This window comes from Leptosomus discolor, chromosome Z (assembly GCF_034619465.1).
Source record: "Leptosomus discolor isolate bLepDis1 chromosome Z, bLepDis1.hap2, whole genome shotgun sequence".
NCBI classification, from domain to species: domain Eukaryota; kingdom Metazoa; phylum Chordata; class Aves; order Leptosomiformes; family Leptosomidae; genus Leptosomus; species Leptosomus discolor.
The window spans coordinates 37,699,991-37,718,368 of record NC_141419.1 but is presented as its reverse complement, the minus strand read 5'-3'; the positions used below and the strand labels follow the sequence as shown (position 1 = coordinate 37,718,368).

Below are 18,378 nucleotides of genomic sequence, written 5' to 3'. Positions count from 1 at the left end.
CATAACATTATTGTGGGTATTCACGGAACTAGAACTTAACCTTTTTTGATAACTTCCTATCCAATTTATTCCATTTTTAAAATTAATCTTTTAAAGATCACATTAGATTACTTCTCTTTAAACCTGATGAACACACAATTTTCAGTCCGTATCGTTCCTGTTTCTCTAAAACTAAAAAGAGGGCCACACAGCATTTCCTAAGTCAACATAAAACAGGAGAGTGAAAAAAGGCAGTAGAGCAAGGCAAAAATCCATCTTGTGCGGGAGGTGAGAGCTGTCCAATTTTAATGCACAAAACCAGAATTCAGATATTATGAAAATTTGAGGCGACAGAATTTCAATTGACTCGAAGAGATAAATTCAGACAGCAACAAACAAAACAGAAAATTTACTCCTGTCTGGTGGGGGAAGACCAACAGAAGTTACTGCCAGGCTCCCAGACAAGTGTCTAGTCTGTTTATGTTTATTCTGTGTGGTTTAGTGGTTCATGAAATCAGGATAACCTTAAATAAGGAGTGCAATAGACAGCATCTGTAACATCACAGTTTGCATCAGTCAAATTATTCTTTACTAGAAAGCAAACTGCTTTTTGCAGTCTAATACACAGAAAGGTGAAAGGCAAAAATGTACACAAGTAGGCTGTGAAGTATTCATACACATGCATGTGCACATACACGCACACTAGACAGCACGTGCACATATACACACATGCTATGTACGCACATGCAGCACACACATAAAAACTTCTTTAACAAAGAAGCCAACCTTTAGCTACTTAATTTATGCAAAGAATGTTAATAGAAGGCAATATTTTTGGTTAGGTAATGAAAACTAATTGGGAAATTATTCATCTCCTACTCTCCCCACTGGAGCGTAAAAGACGTACAACAAATGTTATTCATGATTCTACACGACTCGCTCCGATTCACCCCCTTCTTTCTAACGGGCACTTCAGAGGAAATAAAGGTTACTCTTTTCCATTTATATCTTCTAATTGACTACCAGTGTTTTCTTGTGGTCAGAGGGATACAAAATCGAGTTAGAAACAGCCTATTAAAAACAAGCTACAATCAGACTGCTGCTCCACACTACCGTCAGCAATGATCAGAGAGTCCTGATTTCCTTGTTAAAAGACAGAGGCATAATTGAAGCAATATCTTCACTTCAGATTGATTATTTGGCGACCCTTATCCACATCTTCACTCAGCAATTTGAATTTTAATGAAAGTAAATGGAATAATTAGCATTTCAAAGTGTGTTTGATACACTGAATAAAAAAAAGGAAAAGACTTTTATGTATAATCTATACACAAAAGAAAAAGCATTTGGGAGGGCGCAGAAGATAGGAAGTACAGTTGTAGTGTCTTCATTAGAATAACTTAAACAACTGCTTGCACCAGCTGCATAATTATACATGTGAATAATGTGCTATTAAGCTATGACTTCTCACCTTTATTTTATGTAGTGTGAACAGCCGTGGCTTTCGTTGTTATGCCTTTCCTCTCCAGTCGTAAACGTAAACACTGTGGCTCCCACACCCATAAAATCTCGCAGGACTGCTATACCAGTCTAATATTGCTGGCAGTAAAGCCTTTACAAAAGGGGCTTCACACACCATATTTTTAGATGACTAGGAGCAGGGCACCTATGAGCACACTGGAGACAAGTCATTCTGCTGTTGATTTTTAACGTTTGGTTTTGTGTTTGTTTTTTAAAAAAAGTAACGGCTATTTTTTAATGCAAAAATAAAAAGTGTGGTGAAAATTCAGTCTTGAGCCACCACCCAGAAAAAGACGTGGGCAGCAGAGATGGAAAAACCCTCCTAAAGCACACTGTCTCATACAAAAGCTACCTGTTACTGTGGCTGCCGAAGCAGACTGGTACATGGTATGCAAAGGAAGCAATGTTACTTAAAAAAAAAAAAAAAACAACAAAAAAACAGATACTGACCCAGCTTTGGTGAATGGATACAACACAGACATTAAATTACCCTGTTAGTCCTCTCATCACAGTGAAAACAAAAGTTTTCAGGTAGTAACCAGCTTTTATGAAGATCAAGCTACTGAACTTCACCATTGCCCATAACTTTTGCCCACTGGATGGAAATATGTTCATACAAGACAGAAAGAAAAATAAAAGCTATTTACTAACACTATTAGAGCTAAAATGGAAAGACCACATACCCCAATGATTGCGTTCAGCTCTGCCATGGTCACTTGCTTGGCACGCTCCACAGCCTGCACCACTTGTTGCTGGTGCTATAAATGAAGATCAGAAACAGAATAAAATTACTTGTTTTCTAAATTATTAAGCACAGATTCTTCCTTTTATCCTTTTTTCTTTGCTTTTTATACACATGTAGGGCTTGAAATAACTGTTCTGTAACAGTCACATTCTGTGCTGATCTGCAAGACTATCAGGTAAGGGGAGGATTTTTTTATGCCATTACTTGCTAGGAACTACACCTTTGCTCCCCAAAGAGCTATTTTACAACCTGGCTGAACAGGGAACTGTCTTCCTTTTGCTCATCAGCACAGCGTGCTCTTGAATTTACATGCCAGCCGAAAATGCAAGCCACTTTCCTTACAGCCACAGAAACTTCTTGATTTTTTTTTTTTTTTTAAAAAGGTACTGAAAAAGAAAGATACGTATTTCCAATAACCGCATGGCACCCACATCATTGAAGGATATACAGATTCTCCTTCTAGGTACATTTCAAAGCAGCTCAACCGTAAGAAAGAAATTTAAAATACCATTCACAATTCTGTCAAACACGTGAAAGAGAACTAATTATTTCAATCCACAACATGTAAATTTTAATAGCTTTCAAAAGTCCATCAAAAACACACGGTCTAATTAACAACACAGTTTACAAGCTTCAGTGGTTATATTGTCTCAGTTTGAGTGATACTGTATTCCTGCAGTAAATTCAAAATTGCTGTATGCTGAAAACTGATTGATATTTATCTGAAAACATCAACAACAAATAAAGTAAGGTCCTCATCTTGCAACCAGATCTGTGCCTGTTCGGAGCTCCACCAGTGGCAAACTCATCTGCACAGGCAGCCTTGTGGGATCAGGATTATTATTACGTGAGAAATTGGTGCAAGGGGAGGGCAGTGAGAACTGCAAGAAGGTTGTGTCGTCTGCACTGGGAGGGAGTCACCTTTGATTTACAGACACAGGTTGAACGCGGAGAGGAGTGAGCTTTTGCCTCTCAAGAGGTGCTGAAACCGTAACAATGAATCCTCAGCTCTGTATCAAAACCAACCTCTAGATGTTTTTTGTCACAAAGTTTAAGGAAAGGACTGAGAGGATCTCTTTAAAGCTTCCAGTTTGCCCCCCATGGCTGTGTATACAGGCAGAGAGGAGCAACACAAGCATAGGCGCAGAGCATCAGAAAGACGCCCCAGGCAGCGTCTAAGCCCTGCTGAAGAGAGGGGTCCATAAGGAAGGGCTCGGCTACTCGGGGCCTTGGCAGTCTCAGATTTGCCAGTCCTCGGTGCAATGCACAAAAATGGCAATTTCACTTATAAACTCTCTGCCAAAAAAGCCCTCAAGGTAAGGAAAAGCGAGACTAAAAATCCACTCATAACTGTTAAGAAATGTTGATCTCAACTATGAAAAATGGAAAAATGTAAATAATGATGGAGGTAATGTAGAAACACTCTTGGAAGGAAGAAAATGGTTTTACGGTTTGTTTGTTTTTAAGCAAAGAAGAATTAAATGAAGGAAATGCCAGGAGAGCAACGAACGAATAGTGCTGCAAACAGAATGACAGCGTTAGAGTTTTGTAAAGCTACAGTACTTGAGTAAACCAAATCTGTCACTTATAAGCAGACAAAGTAAAGGAAAAAAAGCAGGCCAAACACAAGCAAATGTGTTCTTGGCACTGAGAAAAAAAAAAAAATACAAAAAATGCACTGGTATATCACCATCACAGATAACCGGTAAAAAGTTAATTATGACACTCAAGCCTCAGGTTCCCCATGATGTGTTAGTATCTCCAGGTCATCACATGTTAAGGACATGTACAGCCTTCACAGATTATGCAGCTCAAAGTCCGGTGACATGCAGGTCTATATGACAACAGACTGGTCATAAAAATTACATCACCATTTTCTGGTGGAGGTCAGCCACACCAAAAATGGGTCATAGCATTTTCAATCAAGTTATCAAAAAGAAAACCCCAAAAATAGGTTTTAAAATCTTTACAATTATTTCAAAAAAAATCATTTACTGAGAAGTTTACAGGCATCTTTGCTTTCCTACCATTTCCTAGGCAATGCTTTTTGCACTGAGGTAAAGAAAGAGACCTAGCTCTTGATTTGTATATATAAGTATTCAATTCCAACACCCATTTACTTAAATCCTGCTCCCAGGGCCATTGTCAGGACAAGAAAAACCTTCTGAGGGACTTACAGAAAGCCAGACTGAAAACTTTGAAGCTATTGTAGAAATTACTCTGATTTTCATCCAGGTTTTTGAAAACAAGTCCACCAGAGTTTGTATGTTTTCCTGTCCTTCACAGCAAACATACAAAGAATGGCTCTCAGGAGGATCCGGGAAAAACATTATTTCATTCCCAGCTGACAGGAAGAGAAGGCAGAGTGGTAGAGGACCAAAATCTCATTCTTAAGATTTCTGCTGGAAAGCACTGTAAGACAGAAATTCCCTAAGCAGCCACATAAGGCGTCTTTCATTGATTCTAATAGGTTTGGGATCAAGCCTTCATAGAGAGAACCCATGGGCCTTGTAACACTGAACCTAAATTAGGTACAGTAAGAGACAATTAAAACTCTCCTGTTGCTAGCTGCTTTAACATTGATTTAATCTTCAGTGGCATAGTATGCAAAAGACCCAAAATAGATGGTCTGTAATTAGCCTCTCCATCACTTCCACCTCATTGCAACAACCAAGCAGACTCCCACTCAGCTCCCCAAAACGCCATGGGGGGCCTGCCCTCAGTGACCCTGGGGCTACTTCCAGTCACAGGCACAAACTCACGCTCCAGCAGACAAAGACATGGGAAAGCAGTCACCCCACAGCACCGCGCAGGGTTTGAAGAGCCCACCGGCTGCCCCCACTGTTTCTGAACCGGGGGTGGGCGGGCAGCTCCATGTTAGTGACCGTGGCTCCAGTAACGGGTGGAGATACCCACACGCAGAGAAGGAGCCCAGTTGCAACCCAAAACCAAGGTGAGGGGCAGGGCGCCCAGGGGCCCACCGAGTGGGACAGCAGCTGCTGGCCCAGCCTGCACAGGTACCCAGGGATGGACGGCTCCAGTGCTTACTGCATGCTTGAACGTCTTCCCTGGCGAGCATGGCCGCAACAAGCAGCATTACGTTAAAACCAAGCAGTACGCATTAGCCTGCCCATCAAGTGATCATGTAGCGATTTACAGCCAAGTAAAAACAGCACCAACAAAAAAAGGGTTACATTTTTCCCGACCAAATATAGACACACGGCTGCAGCTTTCACACACATTTAATGCTAGCTTTCCTCTGTGCACACAAGCAAATGACAGACCCATTTTCTTCAGTTACAGGAAAACAGTATTTTGCATTGCATTTAACAGGCCAGAGCAATGCACTCAATACCCTGCCCCGCCTGTCAGGCAGACTAGTATCATTTCTCCTTTTTAACTTCTTCCCTGTCTCTTCTCTTCACCCCTTTTTGCTTTCGGTAATAAGCAGTGTGTCTGCACTTGCCTTGTGTTGGAAAATCACCTCCTTTCAGTCTCACGGTGGGTAGCAACAACAGAAACCACAAGAAGGATGTAAGCTTTTTCACCATCACATTGTCTCACCACACTGTCTTGTCACCTAGCCCTGGCTCCTGCACAGGCATTGCAGCATGGCGGAAAATACCCAGACTTTTTATACCACGTCAGAGCTCCCCGCAGCTCCCAATGACAGGGGAGCAGTGCTGACAGCAACTGAGCAGCTCAAATTCCCCCTGGCATGCACACACAGACGCTGGTGTTAAAAACGCTTAATTCCAGCCTGTCTCCAGCACCACCAACAACATCCAAAGCAAAACTCACTGAACAATTCACTTTGCAAAAGCAAGCAGGCTCTGCTAGGTTTTATTCGTATTATTTTGTTGTTGTATTATCTGTTTAAAGCGAGTACAGACCAGGTCTTCCTTACGAACTGCAGCAATGCCACTCTGAAAAGCCTGATCTAGAGATGGCATAAGGTGACGAGAGCACACCAAAAACACCCAGAGAGAACCAGAGAGCAAATACACATTTACCATGGAGTACAGCACACACTTAGAAAACTAAAAGGGACCAGCAGGGTCACTGCATCCAGGCACCATGTAACTCAGACAAGCTATAACAACCACTTCATAAAAACGTAAGAACATTATTAGCAATATTTGCATAAACTGCCATTAAGATGCCTTCCTTGGTAGGATGACAGATACCTGACAGCTTCCTGGTACTTACTGTTTCATCTCTACTCTGGGGCAAGTCTAAGACAGAGGAAAATAATTTTGTCTTCTCAGCCTCTCACATCTCAGACCAACAGCATGTAAGGACTCCTGCTCTGCTTCTATATAATGGATCTCACACTCTTCACCCAAATTTACTGAACTTTAGAAGCACCTCTAGGGAATGTACGCATAGAGAAGAGCAAGCCCATTATGGCTTGTATCTATCTTGTAAAAGGAAAATCATCAACTAATATTAAAGTGTTTGAAAGGAGAAGACTGCATGCAGCATTTCCTTTTTGTATGTTTGTGTGTACGCATGACAGTGCTTGGCATTTTATTGTGCTTCTAAGTATATCTGACCACCTTATTGTGCATGGGGAACTGAAGATTCCTATTAAAGAGCAACCCTTCCAGCTTATTATTAGCTAGTTCACTGGCAGTTGGAAAGGAAAGTGCACCTTCTAAAGAAGTTCATTACAGGCTCCTCCAGCCTACATATGCTTGCAGTGTGGCATGGAAGTTGATGGGGCCAATACCATGAATATTTGTCTGGCTTCTCAATTAGCTTTTGCAGGTTGTGCTTAGCTCCAGGTTGCCACAACTACATCATTAGCTGTAAAACAGCCAGCTTGTGTGTGTCTCACGAATGTAAACACAGTAAATATTTACTCAAAAGAAGGTAACCATGATACATGAGTATCTCCAGCCACACTGAACAAATACTACTATCCAACAGACGAGGTCATTCAGCACTTGTTAGCCCACAGGGTCCCCCAAAAGCTACAGGTTGCAGCCAGCCACACATACCACCTTGACCAAACAGGAACCAGCCCCAGCTTGAAAGCCACAGGGTTGTGCAAGTGTCACACTTTGCTGCAGCTGGTAAATTCAGTTGAGAAGCAGCATAAATTAGCAAAGGCATGATCTACAGCTTTAGACCCAAAATGAATTGCATCTTACTGGCTAGATCACTTGATGATGGGAATATTGATTTATACCAGCTGCAGCAGATCAAAACAAAGTTAACTGAGTTCTAACATCCAAGTATTTACCTACAACCTTGCAGGCACCCCCTTCACCTTATGCAATAGGAACTACTTTGACCACACTGCCTCACAACATCACAGGGAGGTAGAAAATGACTGCTGGAACAAAGGAAGCTTGCAAGTGCAGCAGAAATTGAACACACATTGCCTCTGAGGTCCATCTCATGCCTCAACCACAGTCGCTTTCCTATCAAAATGGGAAGCTTGTATTTCCTGGTGCTGTTTTTTTACAATCTGCCTAAGTTGGAGTCAATGTAAAAATAAGGTACCACTTGAGTGCGTATTCAGGCAGGTTAGGAACTTTATTTTCAATACATTCTTAGATGATGTACAGCATAGTAAAACTGACTGAAGCCTGCCGAATTTCCTGTATACTTTACTGGATTGCCCCCTGAAACAAAGCAGACATTAGTACAAAGTAGCATGATGTATTATAATTGCATCCTTTTCACAAGATCTCTAGCGATTTTGACCACGATTTCTTACTTCTAAGTGAGTTATTGCAAGCCATTGATTCCTTACAAAGTTAACAAGCAATAAGACAAGTTAACCTGGTGCTATTATGAGGCAATAATGTTGCCATCAGTGCATGTAACCACTGTATTTTGTTCATTTTTCCCTCAGGCACAATACAAAGGAGCCTGATCACATTTTTCAGCCACTATTCCACAATTAGACTGTATGCAAAATGCATAAACAGCAAAAGCACGCTGCAATTCAATTCTCTATTAATCTAGATGATGAAATAAAGAGAATTCCATTAAGACACTCACTTTTTAAGACACAAATTAGATAGAAACCAAGACTAATAGAATACTCCAATATGGAGATCAGTTCTCTTTTGCCTCGTCAGCATATGCCAATATAAACTGATTTAAATAAGTGTTTCCACTAACAGAGGTCAAACAATTTCCAAGATTTTCCTAAATCCAATATGAAAACTACCAAAATCAGTGGCACTGTCAAGACATGGGAAAAGTTTATTCATGCTTCCCCTTTCAAACCCTCTCTGCTGTCCAGTCCTCCATCCCTCTGGCTCGCTGAACTAAAAAACACACTTGCCTCCACAGGAGACAAATGTGTACACCAGCTTTTTGGAAGTGTTCCTTTTGTCTTTGTCAATGCATATAAAAACACTGAAGTTGTGAATTTTTTGACCTCTCTATCTCCTCTGTAGCCCAAAGAGCTTTCACACCATGCAACATGCACAGAGGAGGAGCTGTAAGACTTGGTAAACAAGACATACAAACAGGTGAAGGAAACTTTGTGGGCCACAAATTAAAAAGCAGATGCTCACTAGCACAGAAGCTGTGTGAGAGCCTTCAGATCTAAAACTGCTTAGCTCAAAGCTCCGATCTAAAGCCTAACAAAGTAAACCACAGTCATTAAGCACACTGACATGCTTAAGACCTCACTGGGTGGTACTGTACCCATGACAGAAGCGGGACAACATCGTTTTCTAAATTTACAATCTGGATCATCTCGGTTGTCTACTTACACAGTTCTTACAACCAACGTATTAATGACAAGCTACTGCAATGACTAAGTCCAGAGACACTTCAAAATTTCTCTCCGTGCCTAGCTTGATGGCCAGGAGGTTGTTAAACAGTGATCAGGGCCCTTGGCTCATAGTTCACAAGCTACTGTATGTGAGCACCATACGCAAGATTCTCCTCAAGGGAAGAAAAGAACAAAGTACAATGTGCAGCCTTCACAGTGCTTTCTCCCTCTAAGGCTGAGACTTAAAATATACCAATACCAGGAGATTTAGATTTAGCTCCAGGGGCAGGAGGGCACGATGCATAGGGAGTAGACAAAAAGGAGAGATCCTGTGCTCACCTGAGTGGGGTGCCACTAACATCAAACCTCAAAAAACAACAGCCTTTTTTTTTTATTATTCTCAATTCCACATGAGTGTGTAGAGTGGGTGGTGGGCAGGATTTCTGAAATCAAAGGCCAAAATCTATTAGTCACTGTGAATCAAATACAACTTTCTTCAAATATATTCTAAGCCCATGTAATCCGTTTGCTCGTCTCACTGGCAAGAAACACCTACTCCAAGAAAGCACATGGGCTGGGTTTGTGAAAGCAGAGCAAGCAGAGCAGTGTAACTTACTTGTGTATGGTAACAAAGTTTTTTTAGTGTTCCAGTTGAAAAAAGCAGTACCAGTACCAGCAGTAGTACACTCTTTCAAAGTTTCTAAACACAGTATCACATACTCTACAGAAGATGTCTCTGTTGTGGAAACGCTGTTCCAATCTCTTTGCCAAGATCACAGCTTTGCCTGCCAAGTACTCACCCTGCCTTTGTTTCAAAATTGTGTCGTTTTAGTGCTCACTTCAGCATGAGTATGAATCAGCTTTACACCTTGTTTTTGTATACTGTGCTATTCCTGCACAGCAAACAAACGCCTGTAAGTAGATGTATAGAGATTCTGTAGAAGTCAAAGTACAAAATCAACAGCTACTCATTTTAGACCCATACAGGACTTGAATTCTGGTCCCCCAGCAATGCAACTAGATCATTACACATCATTTAGTTTTCACAAATCCATCTTCACGAGCAGAAAGTACAGCGGCACTCATAAGCATTGTCAGGTTCTAGTTTTGATAACGTTATTCTCATTTCAAACACACACAGATGCACACACGCGTGCACACACGCAGCGCATTAGATGAATGCTAATACTGAGCACATAGCCTCTTCTTTGCAGCAGGATGAGCAGCTCTCTTGAAAAGCAATGGCATCTTACAGAACAACTGAAAAGGTGGGAGAAAGAGTCATAGTGTGTTCTCAGGCACAGTGTTTTAAAGATGCACATTAAAGAAATACACATTCCAGCTTTGACTTCTCAGCTACCAATTCTACTGGATGAAACCATGTGTTAAATAGATGCATCTCAGCCTGCACCAGCAGATCTCAGTCTCCAGCCCCTTTCCTCCAGCAGGGTGGGCAGGGGAAGCCATTATGCACCTGAGGTCTCCTTTCATGAACCATGCTTTCATTTCACTTCACACATGCCTGGGGCTCCAAGGCTCCCTCACTACCTCCCCCCAAATCCCAGGGCCCCTCAAAGTATCTACAATGCACTCAAGATACTATCAGCAAATCATAATTTGGAGAAAATTAGTGCTTAGAGAAATTATCTCACAGAGAGTTTCAATCTTCTGTCTATATTCCCCAAATACACAGAAAGCATAAAAGGATTTAAGGTAATAAGTAATCCGGAATGCAGAGAGAAAAAAGGCTGAAAAAAAAGCTGCATTTGTACGCCTACTGTGTTGAACATCACTCAGTATGTCAAAATAGAAGTTTCTGCTGAACTTTAATGCCCACTGCAAAGAATGTAGTACAAATCATGCCTTTCTAACATTTTTGCAACCTGTCCTCTAATTTCAGATAGACAAAGTCATAATTGTGACAAATACTGCACTGTACATGACAGCAAAACATTTAAAACAACTAAAATTTTCCTTAGCACATTACAACACGTTCCATTTTATAAATATATTTGAACGATATTATAATGGACTTGGAGAAGATAATGAATTTACAGTGATAACAGCACAATGGAAAGTCATCTACAAGCACCAAGAGATTCATAAGGAAACATTCTCAACACAAAGTAATAGATATGATGAGGCAATCGTTCAGATCAGCATCAGTACAAACAACTACCTACCTCTTGGGACAGGAAGGGAATGACTTGTGCACATATAGCGTTCAGCCTCTTGACAATTTCTGCCTGCAAATGACAAGAAGAAAAGTTCAATTATATAAATTCTCAGATGTGACTGTCACCCATGAACACAGAAGATACATCTGTTTGGGTTTTTTCATCTCTAGTCATCCTCTGGCCAGGACAGATTATCAAAATAATAAAAGCATCTGGACATCAACTTAACAACACCTATGAAGCCAATAATTTCTGGCTAAAAAGTTTTCCTTAAAAAACACAGTTTAGAACTGACATAAAGAAAAGTTAATACGCAAGCAAAGGCATTTAAATCTCCAGGAGATGTAACAAAAAAGATAAACAAAATACTGTGTATCAAACTAAACTCGCTTAAAAGGCAAAAAGAAGGATCATTTCAGACTATAGCAATGCCACTGTAAACAAAGGAAGCAAATAAACCAGTTACTTCTATACTAAAACTGCATATGATGAGAACATTAGCAACATAATATACAACTTCACTGATAATCATTCTACCACACATTTTAGAAAGGGATACCGCAGTCTTGTATCATATTTATGCTGTTACGGAACAGGAGGCTAATAGTAGTCACTTTCATGTTGAAATTGTGATCAGAAATGAACAATATGCGTTTTATTTCCATACTGGAGATCAATTCTTATTCTGTGTATTTAATCTGCAAATCTCAACAGAGATGGAGATCTGGAGAGATAATATAAGAATTACAGCTCCAGCAACAATATTTAAAGCCACATAGACTTTCTTATAATAAATCATAACTTTCTTATAATAAATTTTAACCAGGATCAGTTCCTCATTTTATGGTAGGGCAGAGTCCTCTTCCTCTTGCAAAGTCACTAACCGCATAATGAAGACATACAAACTTGAGTAATTTAGGCTTCCTTCTTTTAACAGCAACCTTCCAGCCTTTTTGCTATGCTGTCTTTTCAACTGCAAACACTTAGAAAGAATCTATAGAACAGAAAAGCTCAGAGCCAGCAGTAAAAAAGTCAGAACCACTATAAAATAAACCTGGATTCAAGGAATATTAGTTACACAGCTACATAAGCAGAAGACGTGGTAAGCTAGAAGGAAGAGTACATGGGAAACTCACTCTGCCCCCTTGTGCATACTGTGATAAACTCAAGTTAACACATGCTGCTTTGCAATACAATTTCTTCATTTCTCTGAAATCCATCTAAACTCCCCCAGGTTATTTACACAGCAACTTCTATGTTACACTGTCCCAGCAACTTCTCACCGAAGTTCTCAATCTTCATGGGTTATGCAAGTCCTCATCTCGTTAAAGTTATGCATTTTAATACACTCTTTACATTCATCTACTAAAACTTTTCTGTTTATTCGCCAGCATAGGTACGTTAAAGGACACTTGAGAACAAGTACTGGTCACCACAAAGCTTGATAACCTGCTAATGTCAAATGTCTGTATGTGCCTAGAACATCAGATATCCCACAATGTAAAACTTAAACTACCCCTTTAAATAGACCGTGTTCACTATACTAGTTGAAACGGAGATTTGAAAACTGCTTGTTACAGAGCAGTACAGGGAGTGACAAGATATGTGCCAATATAGCATTACTTGAGAATATTTGATTAAGGAATTGTAGACAGTAATATGCATAGCTGCAAAGTACCCACGCTGTAGTGGTTCAAGCACCATTAATTCAGTCATTTCCAAATTTTGGGTCCAGCCACGCTACTATTTTTTTTTTTAAAGAAATCTTCCAAGTTCCTTAAAACCAAAGAGAAAACTGTATGTCCTGATCTTTGAGGCTGTTGCGTATGAAAACTCCAAAGGGCTGCCATCCTGACTTGAGCTGAAGCCTCTCTGACATGCCATTTAACGCATATACGTGCCTTAGTAACAGAAGGCACATTGTGCTTTCCTCTATTGCAAAACAACTACCCCTATCCATCTTTAAAATGCTTGTCACAACCCTACCCACCTGTGCAGCTCCTGGGAGAAACCTTTCTTTGCCTTGGCTGTGCTCAGCAGAAGACCACTCTTCCACCGCAGCTACGTTAGCTGGATGCTTTCACTGCACTGCTTAGGAACTGAGAATAAAACTGGCTTTGAAGCCATGCAGGAGCTCAGCATGTAATTTTAAAAGGCTTGTAGATCTGTAGATTTTAAAGCCAGAAGGGACCGTTACAGTTGTCTTACGTGACCTCCTGAGTTACACAGGCTGTAAAACTTCACTGACTTCTCCATCAAACCCATAAATTCTAGTTCAGCTAGAATATAGCTTAGTCAACAAAAATAATTTTATTCCAACTCACTTTGAGGCATTTCTTCTCAATTAAGGTACTCAATCCCAGCTACGGTGTTTTTCTTTTGATCGATTCCCTCACCCCTCCCCAACAGAAGCAGTATGTCACTCTCTACTGCTCTCCTGGCCAAAAACTGCTTGAAACATATTTGCTCAGTATTTATACAAAAATTCACCTCTGGCAGATTCTGAGCCTGGAAACATTAAGCTAAAAAGCGTCTTCCAAAAAGTTGTAAGTAACTGAAAACAGGTGACTGAATATGAATGGTTACATAACTGTAATAAACCTCTTGATATCAATCCCACTGGAGCATAGAACAGCAAGTCTTTTCATGCTGTAGGCAGGGAAGTGAGCAGATGGGAGACAGCACCCAGCTCAACCTATGGAGAAGAAACAGAGCTCACTAACAGCTTCAGGAGGTGCCAAGACATTCCCCAGCAGTACTTCCCAGTTAAGCAAGGGGCCTGCTAGGCCTGTCATAACAAAGCTGAGAAACCCTTGACACGCCAAAGCAGGTGTTCACCCTATTTTCTTATTAAAATGGTCTTCGCTTGCCCTAACAATGAGCGTCCCCATTTGAGTAGCTGTGCATGCAGTTATGTTTTACCTCCCTCAACACCTGGACAGGTAGGAAACAGTCCAACTGAGCAGCAGTGGACTGTAGAGGCACAGCACGATCGAAGACACAGACTGCCTACCTTTGGAGACCAGAGGCAGGCATGAAGGCATGAAGGAAAACACTATGTATGTGTGCAAACACTAGGAAGGACATTACACATTCTGTATCAAAAAAAATTTAAACCAGACATTTGCACATAGTAAATACAAAGTACCCTCTGCCTTGACACTGCAACTGTTTCTGCAATTAACCGTATGGGATAATACCACAGCAACAAGCTTAATTGTTTACCACAAAACATACAACAGAAGGAGACAGCTGCCAGAAGCTATTTAAGAGTGGGTTTCTTGTGACGACGCCCTAAAACTTGAAGGTGTAGGTACTGATAAGTAGGTTAGCATCTCAGTAGAGCTAGTCCTACTGCCGTTGGAAGGGGCCTGGAAACTCGTTCTGCTTTACATAAGGTAAAAAGTCAGACACAAAACATGAGTCCACTTCACATATCTATGCTCATACAGATTTTTAAAACCCTACATTTAAAAACAGTTTAGGATCTTCTCTTTTCTCTTAGATGTCAGGCCAGTGGATTTTTCATGATCAAAGTAATTGGCAGGAGAAGGAAAAGTATGATATCTTAAAATCAGGCAGCCAATTCCTCACATGGAAAACCAAAGTTGCCTCGGAAACATGGCTGCTTCCACATTCATCTAATTTTGCCTCTTTTGTCCCATGGGATCAGGCTTTAGAGAGGTATCATTTATCTACAGGCCCTTCCACTGGGCTTCAGTTATCAGCCGATAATACTGTGGACATACACACTTCTAATGGCCTATGTTTTGAAACCAAGTCTAATCTGATGGCGCAGCGCCCAAACTTCTTTTCCAGCATAGCCATTAAAGGATGTAGGTTATTGCTGTTGTCACCATTGATATTTGTCATTGTAATGTAATTAGGGCCCTAAAATGATGCATTACAGCCCTTGGCACAGCTTCTATTAAAATCTTTTCTTCTGCTCACTGAACTGCGACCTGCTTTCTGATGAATAACAGACAGACAGCTTTAGGGTGAGGAACAGATTCATCAAAGAAGTATTTTTCAGCTCTGGAAATAAAATAAATAAATAAATACATTACAGAGGGCAACCTAAGAAGAAAAGCACAAGGAGGCAGGGCGGGGGGGAGCATACAGCACATTTGAATTTCATCTGACCACTTGAAATTCTGATTGCATCTGATGAATCTTTCTTAGGACAATATATTCCCAGCCTGTGAAATCACATGGTTAATCAGGGCTCTAATCTGCTATCCATCAGCCTATGCCAGCACTGTAACTTCCAATCAAATTTATAGGTTATGTGGGTCACGCATCCCTGAGCAACTACATTCACAGATATCCCATTTAAACTAGCACAGATTCTGAAATGCTGTTGTTAGGGTTACTGAATGTTATAATACTATTCAAAGCTTTATGAAAGCTCCTGATAAACAGATGCTAAATTACTGCATGTGGATACAGCATGATGCTCTGAAATAGCATTAATGGCCCAATAAAAGGGCAATTGTTCATGCCAAAATATAAAAAGGATAGCTTTTGCTGCCATAGTTTGTCAAATATGTTAACAAACACTGGCACTTCTATTACTCCTTTCTCTAAACTCAGAAGATGTTTGGTTTTGCACAAAAACACACCAGCAAGGAACCAGAAAAGATGAGGGAGAGGCAAGCAGGGAAGGCTTGGGCTGGAATTGTCTTTTTACTTATCTAATGCAAGCTTGTATTGTTTGCATCCTTTAGGAGATACCTACAAAAGACACTATTTTAACAGTTTTGAGCTCTTTTCATAGCCACTTATGCGGTATCTTTTTCAAAGGGAGAGAGAAAGATTTAAGTATTTATTTACTACAATTTTAATAACTTTTTTCCTTTTGTTATGTGTATAAAGAGACAATAACAAAATCACTGTGCCAGAATCTGATCCACATAAAGGAATGAAGACCCATATCAGTTAACAGTCCCTCAGCATCATTGCAGGGATACAACACAAGAGCAACAGCTTACGTCTCTGATTCAGCCAACAAAATCTTTTTGACCAAAGTTGATGGTTAAACGGTACTTAATTGTCTATATATGCCTAAAAACCTGATCCTTAAGTTCTTAAGTGCCTATAAAGCATTCTGAAAAATGTTCAAAGACAAGCTTGTACACGAGGCTACACCTCAGGTCCCGTGAGGTAACCCAGCCCCTGAAGGAGGGTCAGTAAATCTGGTTCTTGGGGTACAACCATGAACCTGCAGCTACCAGCTGTACACAGAGGGGAGCATGTGATGGACCATTAGACTCCTAAATCCCTTTGAGGACGGCAACATAGGGGTTTAATTCAATTTACCCTTGCCACACACAGCTAAAATAGGACATAAGCACACAGTAAAATATGGAAATGTGCTTAAGTGCCTTGATAAGTATTTTAGCATATGTCCAAATTCTTAGCACAGATGGGGACTAAAAGAGAAGCAAGAGTCATATAAACTCCAGATATTAAAATACTCGGAAATGTTCTAATACATAGGGAGTTCAGAATCAATTTATTGCTTAAAAATCTCCATTTGCATTCTTTTTTGGCAGAGGGAAAAAAAGGGAATTGGGATTTTATTTATACTATATAAACTTCAGAAAAATATTTCCACCATATTTCACAAAGTTCCATAGTTATTACAATTATAAAAAATTGCTGGTAAAGAATTACCACTGGAGGCTGTAGGTCTGTCAGTGGAATGGAAACAAAACCACTATATATGTATTGTTGAAATAAAACAGAATAATAAAACACTATTGGGAAACCCATTTCAGCAGCCAGTAGGAAAAAAAATATATGCAATTACACTTTCAGAAAAATAATCTGAAACAACTGTTATTTCAGGTTTAATTTGTTCTACACAATGCAGCCTTTGCCAAAAAGATCAATCTAGTTTATTAAGTGCTTACCAAGAACACATGCACACACCCATAATATCTAAACAAGCATTTCACAAATTAGTGACAAGAAAAAACATTATTACAGTGTATGATACATATCACGATTCTCAATAAAGCAAGTAAAAAAGCTAATCTTAGTATTTCACAGAAAATTAACTCTTCTTTCATAAAGAAGAATGTGTTTTGTTTTAATCACAGACTGTTGTCTGGAAGTGCTTACTCCAGTTCTACAGAACTGGAGGAAATACTACAAGCCCTGAATATAAAATTTCTCTTCAGCCCTAAAGGAATGATGTTTGGAAACTGAGCCACCATGACTCTAGTCTTGTAGTCAAAGAGAGCAGAGGGAAAAGTTCACTGGTGAGAAGGAAACGAAACAGTAAACAATTTCTTCGCTAAGTCAATCGCTCAAGTTTAGGTGATTTAATTTCAGCAACAAGTTGAAAGTGAGCAGGACCACCAGACTCTGATGAATAATCATGCATACATTCTCCATCTCACTTTCCTACCAACCTTCTTTACAAATCCCCAGCTAACCTCATGAAGTACAGTAAACTTGATACTTACCCTTTCTAAGTTAATTTAGGTGCTTATTTTGCACAAAATACTGCAGACAGCAACATAAGCAATAAATTGAAGAGGCAGAATTTTCAAAATCAATTTTCTAATGTACATCCTGATCCGTGGGCTGCTGAAGTGAACTGATAAGACATGGCTTTTATTTAATGTCTCAAGCACCACATGGAGCTCAACTGAGGAAGAAAGGATACATATTGAATCATTCATGATTAAGACAATAAAAAGCAAGTCAAGTAAGGTGACATATAAACATGCTTCAAGCCTGTCACTTGAGGAAGTCGATGGTTTTTGTTAATATCAACTTCTACCAGCAAGTAGGGGAATAGAAATGCACAGCCTGGAGATCCCCATAGTCCTCCAGTTGTTCAGCCTGACACCAGATAGCAAGCTGCATCCTGCCCTGCTTTGCCACAAGCACCTGCAGAACATCCAGAAAAACTGCTGCAAGTGGAACTTGAAATGGCAGACTGGCTTCAATTTCCCTTACCTGAAGGCAGCAGGAAACACTTGAAAAAGCAGACAGAAACAGGTAAGAGGACACTGCTACAGAAGGTGCTGTTTCCATCACTAGAGCTTTGAAGTCCTCTATAAGGTACTATCCCTTCACCTATGAGCAATCTTCAACATTTCACAGCAACACTTGTTTTGTGAAATACAGCCTCATAACATAGGGATGAGAAGTTTCCACCACTCTCCACCAACTGAAGGAATCTGACTTCATAGTTTAAA

General features: G+C 40.1%; 1 protein-coding gene across 13 annotated transcripts in view; it reads right to left on the bottom strand.

The window, feature by feature from the left end:
• The window catches only part of LOC104346307 (transducin-like enhancer protein 4), a 98,697-nt gene that overhangs the window by 54,234 nt on the left and 26,085 nt on the right, over positions 1-18,378 (bottom strand). For 6 of the 13 annotated variants that reach the window (XM_086479070.1, XM_086479072.1, XM_086479068.1 and 3 more), the window contains exons 5-6: positions 11,171-11,233; positions 2,184-2,258 (exon numbers count right to left, since the gene is read on the bottom strand). In XM_086479070.1, coding sequence (XP_086335196.1) covers positions 2,184-2,258; positions 11,171-11,233 — 138 coding nt within the window. Of the gene's footprint in view, positions 1-2,153; positions 2,259-11,170; positions 11,234-18,378 lie in introns of all 13 variants that reach the window. The other 7 variants (XM_086479076.1, XM_086479077.1, XM_086479079.1 and 4 more) reach the window with 3 other exon arrangements.